We start from the raw sequence: 10,374 nt of genomic DNA on the forward strand, positions 1-10,374 counted from the left end.
AAAAAGAATCTGTACGATCACAATTCCAAGTCATCTTTACTAAAGCCTTACAAAGATCTAGAAGATGTCTTGGGAATTCTGTGTGACATTTTTGGACAAATGACCAATGGTAACTAAAATAACTCTCAAATGATCTCACATACATCATTGCTCATCTGCTAAACAAGAGAACACATTTAGCCTCTTGCAACTAAATAAACTTTATAGGATCATTATTTGCTGTAAATGAAAATTTACTAAATACATCAAGATTAACTTAAAGTAAATAAAATCATGAGCTCCTAAGGCAGAGAATCTTTCTCTGTCCAAAAAAAAAAAAAAAAAGTTGACTTAAAGAAAAAAATCCAGACTCACACTTAACAAACACTTCATTTAAGGACAAAGTTTTGTTTGACTTCTGACAAGCTAGGCTTCCACTGTATAAACCTGATCCAGGTAGAGCATAGAAATGTGGGGGCTTCAGGGAAAGTCCTAACTTTCCCAATAGTCAGCAACTCCACTTCAGGCAAGGTTCTTCACCCAAAGTCCTTAAGTTTCCCACTACGAAATGGGGTTTGGGGCAGGATAACCTCAAAGTCTTGCCCAATTTGAACATGCATGATTTTAATAAATGAATATGGAAGAAAATAAAGCATCTGCTTCTATTGGGTAGAAATGAAAGACAAAGGGAAAGAAAGACAAAAGAGGAGAGTGAAAAGCTTTCATAGTGTCACCTTGCAGAACCATGGACAGCATAACTGAAGAGTGTTTCCACCAACAATCTGAATGGGCAAGAGAACAGTCTCCCTAGAGCCTCCAGAAAGGAACACAGCTCTGCTGACACCTTGATTTTAGCACAGTGAGACCTGTCCAGCACTGCTGACATCCAGAACCACAAGTTAATCCATTTGTGTTGTTTAAGCCACTAAGTGTGTGGTCATCCGCCATGACAGCCATAGAAAACTAACACAGTCTTCTAATTAAACTACTTTTGTTGCCTGGAAGTGGGGGACTGCTGTAACATGTGGAAATAGCTTTGTAATTGGGCAGTAGATAGAGGGAAACATTTTGAGAAGTAGGACAGGAAAAGTCCGTACTTCCTTGAACAGACATGGTAGAAAAATGGATGTTAAGGACTCTGCTAGCAAGGGCTCAGAAAGCAGCAAGGAGCATGGCAGAGAAAATGTACATCATCACAGGGAATGATTAAATTGTTGGGAACAGACTGTTAGCAGAAACACGGACAGTGAAGGCACTGCTGGTAAGGGCTCAGAAGGATGTCAGGAACAAGTTACTGGAAACTGGAAGAGAGCAAATCCTTATTATACTGTGTCCTGCAGCAATGTAGAAAGTAGAACTTGTAAATGACGAGCCAGGATGCTGAGCTGAGGCCCTTTCCAAGCAGAATGGAAGGTGTGGCCTGATTTCTTCTTGTCCTTTCTCCTCCAGAGGACAGCATAGGGGGCAGCACTAAGCACTTCTTTTGGCCTTTGACATTTCCTCCTTTGCTAATGAGAACTCTAGTCTGTGTTTACCTTCCTTCTAATAACCTTCCAAAAATGAATTTTGTTCCTAACTTCCTTCTCTTCACTCACACAGGGCTCAGAGCCCAACCCCCACCCCAGGCCAGGTCATCAGTCATTACTCTTTTGCTAGCTGGGAAAGAAGGCAGTCCCTCCCACAGAACCCGGCTGGGAGAGGCCAAGGGTGCCCAAGCTCCTAGAAGGGGACAGGTAGCCAGAAAGGGAAAATTCAGGCCAATTTCTCCCTCTCAGCCCTGTCTCCAAACCCTAAGCCACAGAGTCTTCTAATGTGACTGACACCAGTCAAGGGTACAAGAATACAGTACATGAAAATGCACATATGGCACAGATCAGCTATGACCTGACATGACAGCTGGCTAAGGCAACCTGAGAGATCTGCAGCAAGAGAAGGAATAAGGGCCATAAAAAGAGTAATGATAAAAACAGTGACAATAAGAATGTGCCATACAATGGGCTTCACATGGGTAGTCAGGTAGAACTATGTACCTCTCTGCTTTCCAAAGAGAAAAGAAAGCAGAGAGAGACAAGTGGGCCCACAGCCCACTGCCAGAACTGGAAGAGCACGATGGAGGGCCAGATCTGAATGTAAGGCTGTAGTCACCGTTAACAATGTTGCCTGCCAAGGACAAGTGGATGGGGAGAAGATGCCCAGACCTGGAGCCCTCGGAGCTGGGGTTTGAAAACTCTGCACAACTTAACAGTGTTTTGCCTATTCTAAACATTTCGTATATATGGAATCATATAAAAATGTGACCTTTCACAAATGGCTTCTTTCGCTCAGCATATGTTTTGAGATTCATCCAGGTTAGAGTATGTTATCACTACTTCATTCTTTTTTATGGCTCAACAATATTCGATTGCAAGTATATACAGGCATGTCTCTTTTACTGCGCTTCACAGATATTGCATTTTTTACGAGTTAAAGGTTCAAGACTTCAGTGGGAGATAACTGCAGATGTGGTGGAAACAGCAAGAGAATCATCAGAAGTGGAGCCTGAAATTGTGATTGAATTGCTGCAATCTTGTGATAAAACTTAAATGGATTAGGAGCTGCCTCTTACAGATGAGCAAAGAGTGGTTTCTTGAGATGGCATCTACTCCTGGAGAAGACTTTGTGAAGATTGTTGGAATGACAACAAAGGATTTAGAATTATTACATAAACTTAGTTGATAAAGCAGCAGCAGGGTTTGAGGGGATTGATTCCAATTTTGAAAGAAGTTCTACTGGGGGTAAATGCTATTGAACAGCATCACCTGTTACAGAGAAATCATTTGTGAACGGAAGAGTGAATTGACGCATCAAAACTTCATTGCTTTATTTGAAGAAATTGCCACAGCCACCCAGCCTCCAGCAACCACCATCCTGACCATCAGCAGCCATCAACATCGAGGCAAGACCTTCCACCAGCAAAATGATTATGACTCACTGAAAGCTCAGATGCTGGTTAGCATTTTTAGGCAGTATTTAAAATTAAGGTATGTACATTGTTTTTCTATACATAATGCTATTGCACATTTAATAGACTACAGTGTAAGCATAATTTTTATATGCACTGGGAGACCAAACAATTCATCTGACCCACTTTATTGAGGTAAAAATGGTCTGGAACAGAACACACATTATCTCAGAGGTATGCCTGTAACACAATTTGTTTATCCACTCATGGACATTTGGGTGAGAGGGGGAAATGAGTGATTACTGAATGGGTACAACATGTTTTTATGGGGTGATGAAAAAGTTTTGAAACTAGAAAGTGTTGCCCAACACTAAGTATCACTGTACACTCTAAAGTGGTTATTTTCATGTTATATTAATTTCACCTCAATTTTTTAAAATGTTAACAGTGATGAAAATGTTCTAAACTTAAGGCTGTGGTGACTGTTGCAAAACTCTGAATATACTAAAAACCTCTGATCTGGACATTTTAAAATGGGTTAATTTCACAGTATGTGAATTATATCTTGTTTTAAAAAAAGTCAATGACCCAAACTATGCAAAGTGCCACTCTGAGGCCAGGACACTGTAACTCAAAGTGATTTTCTTTAAGTGGCCTAAAGTCTTTCAACACACAGGAAATAACAATGTTTCTGTATGGTAAAGCAGGGCTATTTACAAGTCCAAATAACAGGAATAACTTTGTGTGATTCTTTTAAAAGAATCCCAAGAGAGACAAATGCAAAGGCGTGTGGTGAACGTGTGTGGCTGCACTGCACACAGCATTCAGGTAAGGTCCAACAAGGAGGTCCTGTCCTTACAAGGAGGCCAATGTAATCACCCCTCACCACCCCTGCTAAAGGTGCAGTCAGCCCCAGAACAAGCTGCATTGTGCAATCTTTCACCACAGAGCTGTCATGAACAAAAATGGTGACACTCTGGCCAAACTGCGACTTTACCTTTTCCTTACCTAACATGATTCTACATAAAACACATCCTTCTCATTTGTCTCAGACTCTAAACTCTCCTTTACCACACCATAGCTTACATTTATTTTAATCTTAATTTAGTAACCCAATTCAGAGATCTCGAGTCCCTGCTTGAATATCTGGTTGCCCCTTCACATAATAGTAAAAAGCTCACTGATCTCCAGAACAAAAAGTCCAGCCAGGACTGAAAGCAGGTGCTTACAGCTAAAAAGGCAGCCAGAAATTGGAAGTCCATCCTTGCCAGAGTTCTAGCTACTGTCTTCTTACAATCACAGTCTAAAAAGCTAAAGAAAATTCAGAGGCCACCCAGTCCTGGGCTCCCAAAGCTGGCCGGTCCCTGGAGGGCCTACACCAGATGACTAGGGCAACTTTAAATAAAGTCCAGAAATTCTGATTGGGCAGGACCAACAGGGGCCTGGGAACCCTTTTTCTGTTTTCACACTCCCCAATTGTTCCTGATGTGCAACTGGATACCACCAACCTTGTCCAACTCCCTACCAGGTGAAAGAAGTCCATCAACATCTCCCTGGCTGATCATGAGACACAGCCTCTGATGGAAAGTTCTATGGTCAAGTTTTAGAAACAAGAGCCTAAACTTAAACTCCTTGAGCAGTGCCAGCTAACAGAACTGTCATGATAGAAATACAGCAGCTACTAGCCACATGTGGCAGCTGAGCACCTGAAATGGGGCCAGCATGTTATACAAATGAGCCAAAGATGGCCTCTGTATATTGGCTCTGTGTTGTTTATTTCTTTACTGCAGGCTGAGACCTTTAGTTCAAAAGGCCCACCAGCACCAAACTCTAACTTTTACATACTCAATTATCTTTAAAACAGCCAAACAAGCAAACTTTTAGCCATTTAGAGTCACCTGCCTTCCATACTCTATGAAAGCTCGTGGAGGGCAGTTACCCATTGATAAGACAGGCCTTGAAGTTTTAAGGCCCTTACCTGCTACTGCTGCCCCTGGGGCTCTCTGACACAGAGACTTACTGAGATACAGGTGGCCCCTCTCCTTCCCCCTTGAATCCCCTCCCTTCTGGACTGTGGACCCCTCTCCTGCTCCCATATGCGAAACTGTCCAAGTGTCACCCAATAAAGCTCATGTGTGCCACTGCTCCCTCAGTTGTATCTTTTTTCTTGATGAGCCCCCAAATCCCTCACACTCCCTACATAGTGCAAATGAGGAACTGAATTTTTAACATTAGTCCATTTAATTTAAATAGCTACATATGGCAAGCAGCTAGCACATCAGACAGCTCATTTAACATTCCTTCACACATGAGCATTTAATAACAAACCATATACATGTGCCAGGTACTATCCACGGCCCTGAGAGGATAGCAATAAATAAAATAGTTTCCTGCCCTCTGTTTATTTTAGTAAATAAGTAGATGCCAAACAGTGACAAATACAATGAAGAAAAACACAGTATGATGGGGTACAGAGGGGGAAGGTTGGCCACACACAGGGGTCAAAGCAGATGACTTTTGAACAGAGACTTCAGTGAAGCTGGGGAAAAAATCAAATACCTGAGGCAGAGCAATGTAGACAGAGGTAACACAGTAAGATTCAATAAGCACTTGGCATGAATAAAGAATACATGCTTTAAGGGGTTAACTTTAAGCCCCCATTCCCAAACCTTGACCACACAGACAGAATGACCAAGACAAGCATTGAGGGGAAGCTGCTGGAACAGGTCAGGCCCACAGCCAGGGGCAGATCCCACAGTGCCCTGAAGGTCGGGGAAGTGCCTGCCGGCATGCAGGATGAATGTCCACGAAGGCTACAACATAGAGCACTTCCCTACTTCTTTTACTTGGGGGACATTGGCTGCTCAGGTCACCTCACACAATATGTTCTGCGAAACACACTTCATCTCTGCTTGCACTGACTGGGCCCAGCTGTGTGCCTTCAGGGGCAGCAAACCTTTGACCTCCCAGACACCCAAGATCACACCACCATCCTTGGGCAAAGCATCCCCAGTCCTGCAGGAGTTCCTCAGATGGTAGGGATTGCAGAACTTTCCTGGTTGTTTCAGAGTTTGTCAAAATTCCCCAATAAATTAAATGTGGTGTCCATCTGTGATGGGTATGGAGCCGGATTAAGATTCTTTCTCCCTCTCCCCCTCCCCCACATACCCCACAGGTTCCCACTCTCATGCGCATGTGCTCTCTCACTTGCTCTCTCAAAAAAAAAAAAAAAAAAAAAGTGGTGCCAGAACTCAAAGCAAAGCTCTAGTTTAAACCATAACCATCATTCCACAAAATGGCTTTAATTGCCATAACTGAAAAATAAGATGATTTTACATAAAAATCTGGGTTTCCAGCTTCTCTGGAAAAAAGAGATCTATGAAACCTAAGGCTGCAGGACAGGTGCACAGGGTTTTCCACTCTTCAGACAATCACACACTCTTTTCTTCTCCCAGCCCCACACCTGCTACAGACTCTACCACAAACAAAATGACCACTATATGTGCAGTGCTAAGGCCAGGGCCTGGAACATCTAAAGCACTGGGGTGTCTGGCTGGCTCAGTTGGATATGCATCTGACTCTTGGTTTTGGCTCAGGTCATGATCCCAGGGTCATGGGATTGAGCCCTGCATTGGGCTCCACACTCATATAGAGCCTGCTTAAGATTTTCTCTCTCTCTCCTTCTGCCCCTCTCCCCCACTCTCTCTAAAATAAAAAATAAAAATAAAAGCACTCCCTAAATGGTAGGTAGCAGGAATGCTGCTCCCCTGGCAGCATCTGAGTCTGTGACTGTGTGGCAATGGGGCTTCTGTACCCATTTATTTTAGCCCAAGGTTCATTCCTGCAAACTCACATTCACCTATAATTCTGCCTTTCCTCCATGTCTGCCCCCTGCCTCTGCACATCTGCCTTATTAAATAAAGGACACTCCATTTATCTCTATCCATTTTCACTGACAAAAGTGCGCACGTTCCCACAATACTCTCTTTCCCAATCTGTGTTGACACATCCAGGAAGGCTGGCAACTTCCGTTCCAGGGGCAGTTTGGGAAATCAATTTGTTTGCCCAATCTCTTAGAAAACCCCAGAGTGATGCTCACCTCCTTGAAGACACCTGCACCCTGAAATTTCCAACATTTCTAAGGGCAATAGAACAATCATGGTGATACAACAGGATTTGGCAACTACTATTGGTTCATCCATGATTTGCAAAATCCTCTATAATTTCACCAGGCGAACCTGAAAGATGTTCTCCAACATCAGGGCAAGGCATCATTCATGGACTGAAGATTTCATGAGATCAAAAACAACCCGTGATTTTGTGGAAAACCTATTAGCCACAAATCTGTGGGGCACCAGAGGCCCAGGTGTCAAGGTGACCTGTGGAATCTGAGAAAGTCAAATAGCAGCCAGCCTAGTCTTTTAACCAACTGCACCTTGAATTTGTTGGTGTCACACATTACTTTAAACTGGGGCTCCTGGACCGTAGATGTCTTCATTTTAGCATTGAAAATAATAAGAAACAAGTTAAAAGAGCCATTTGAAACACACACTCAGGGGGAAGGGCTGAGAAGAAATCATGGATTCCTGACTCCTCATGTCCATGACTTTATGATGGCCACATCTGTCTCTCCACCCTGCCTCCCTTTTTCCTCAGTCTTAAAAAGAAAAATGAATGTAGTAGAGATTTTTAATTAGCCTAAAATCCTTTAGAAGTTTATTGAAAAAGCAGTTGTTAAATTTCAATGTATTCACTCTTCAGTCCTTAACAGTTACATAAAGACATTAAGCAGCTATTCTCTCTTCCAGACTGAACTATGTTCCAAAAGAGGAGGAATAGTTTCAGTGTTACAATCATTCTGATAGAGTTTCTAAAGCATACGGGGAAACTAATGCCAAATAATTATCAGCTTGCTCCAGTATTGTTCAAGTGCTTAGTTCATCTATATTCCAAACTGAATAAAAGGATTTAATGACCACATTCCCCATTATAGCTTAAGTACAGAAATTCAAGAGCTTTGGTATAAAACCTTATTTCCAAAGCATAATTTTAAAAATATGCTTCTCAATCCTTGTCCAGCTGCCAGTGCTATCCTCATTCATTCATTTCTGCTTCTCTTTTGCCTCCATTACTCTAATGTTATATAAATCACTTCACTCACATAGATCTCAATGACCTTAGCAATCAGAGCTAACATCACATTTTATGTCAAGAGTCAGGAGACTAGCTAAGGTATCACTAGGCATCCCTTCCACTAAAATCTACTGTCCTATTTCTGTTAATTGAATAACATATTATTCAAGGGTTTGTTTTTTTTTTTTTTTCCTGTTTAGCACATCTAAAGTTTATTCTATAGTTGTCAGATTTCTATTTCCTTCGGTTTCCTTTACTTCACCCACAATACACAATGCTTCCCTGTCTTTTGGTGAATCCTAAATTTTTAAGGTAAATCAAGAAGACAATGAGAAAATTTAGAAAAACAACTATAACTCTATAATATACAATACTAAATGTAAGGAAGAAGGTGAGAACTCATTTTGAAAAAAGATCATTACAGATATATGGCAATGGGATCAAATACATAAGAGAAAGAAGGAAACACAGGAAAATAAGAACAATGTTCATGGACAGGGAAGTCAAGAAAATTTCTTAAATAAACATAGTTTTGTAAAAGGCACAGTGGAAAAGATGAGCAGCAGATGATGATTCTGGAACACCCAATTTATCCTGCCACTAAGAAATCCCAGAGAAACTGAAAAACAATTTAATTCTGCCCCTCTGTCCTGTGGTCAGGAGTGTTCAGAGGAGCCCAGGTGAGATGGGCCCATCCCACAAGTGCCTGCAGATGCTACATGCCCTGGTTTTCAACACACTGCACCTCAAAGCAAACTCAGGGCCAGCTGCTCTTTCATTTCTCATATAGCAAGTATGAAACAAGTCTCGTTTTCATGGTTTCTGCCGTAAAGCACTGCCAATCCTTGCATGTTAACTCTAAAAAGCTCCTCTGTCATCAGCAGACCATGACTTCACAATATCCACAATAAGTAGAGTGACCAACTTGTCCTGGTTTGCCCAGGGTTAGCATTGAAAGTCCTGCATCCGTGGAAACCTCTGAGTTTATTCAGCATACTCCTGACCTTTCCACAGGCACCGGGAGTCAAAAATAACCAAAATCTCTTCTCTGCCATTTGCCTTTCTAGAGTCAAAACACTCGTCTCTGCTATAGCTCTCCTTCAAATGTGGTCCTCTTATTATCAGTGAATAAATTCAGTCTTTCCCCACAAAAACTGGCCCTCATTCAGTATGCACCACACCCTTTGACATACTGATATTTCCACTAAATATCTCCATCAACTTAGAATTCAATCAGTTCCACAACTTTGAGGTTGGTCTACATGAAGCCTCTTGGTTCTCCCTAAAAATTCAAAGTTACAAGCCTCAGGAGACAAAATTAAAAAAAGAAGCTTAAGTATTATATATGTAAATAGATGTTTAAGGGCCATGCTTCAGTTTTTAGCTAACAAAATAGTGTGCTTAAATTCTGGAAGGTTGGGAGAAGCAAAGGCCAAAAATCTGAGATTTCTTTATTAGGTAGGCATCAACTAGTTTCCTATGCTTCTCTGTCCCTATCAGGAAAAAATCTGCAAGCTTGAATTCTCACAAAATTTGCTTAACATTAAATGTCACTTCTGTTCTCTACTTTTCCCTGAAAACCACGGTAGAGGCTGGTGACCACGCAGAGAGAGGTGGGCAGGTGCAGAGGCCAGCTCTACGTTGGAACACGAGGCGCGACCTGAGCATTTCGGACCTTCCTTCCGGACAGAGTGAGCCGGGGACAGGGAAGACCTTGGACCCTGGCCAGATGGCTCTCCCCCGGGGATCAGGTAAGCCAGCAAGAAGAATAGGGCGGCGGAGGAGGAGGGGGGCTGAGGGAAAGGCGAGGAAGCAACTGCTCTAGAAGTTAGGGTGAGATTGAGACGAAGAAAGGGGCAGATGGGAAGCAAGGCGGTCTTGAGACCCCGAGAGCCGGGAAACAATGCTGAGATTGGAAGCAGAATGCACCAAAGCCTCAAGAAGGCGGCAGGTGCATTTCCTTGGCCAGGGCCTGTTTCCTGCCCTGTAAAATGAATTTAGCCAGAGGAATTAACTGGAATGGCACCTGCACCCCGCTTGGCAACGCATTTACCCAACTGCTGTTATTGCTGTCCTGTTGGTTAGGAGGGTCGACCCAGCCATTCGCGGCCCACGTCCGGGGTCCCGGCCTACCTGCCGTCCTTGGCCTCGGGGACCTGGCCATCGTCCGTGACGACCTGCGGCCGCAGCGGCCGGCGCTGCCGCAGCCCGTCCGCCTCGCTCATGGTGCGAGCGCCACGGTTCCCAGCCCCGCTACAACCCGGGAGACAGCAACGAGAGCTCAGCGCTTGCGCAATACCGCCGCACCGCCCTCGGCCACG

At 43.2% G+C, this 10,374-nt stretch overlaps 1 protein-coding gene across 1 annotated transcript in view; it reads right to left on the minus strand.

Annotated features, from left to right (window-relative positions):
- APMAP (adipocyte plasma membrane associated protein) overlaps positions 1 to 10,365 on the minus strand; it is a 34,489-nt gene extending 24,124 nt beyond the window's left edge. The window contains exon 1 of the mRNA XM_027069438.2: positions 10,187 to 10,365. Coding sequence (XP_026925239.1) covers positions 10,187 to 10,278 — 92 coding nt within the window. The 5' untranslated portion in view covers positions 10,279 to 10,365. The remainder of the gene's footprint in view (positions 1 to 10,186) is intronic.
- Positions 10,366 to 10,374: the final 9 nt, after the last annotated feature.

The sequence above is a fragment of the Acinonyx jubatus genome, chromosome A3 (assembly GCF_027475565.1).
Source record: "Acinonyx jubatus isolate Ajub_Pintada_27869175 chromosome A3, VMU_Ajub_asm_v1.0, whole genome shotgun sequence".
NCBI lineage: Eukaryota > Metazoa > Chordata > Mammalia > Carnivora > Felidae > Acinonyx > Acinonyx jubatus.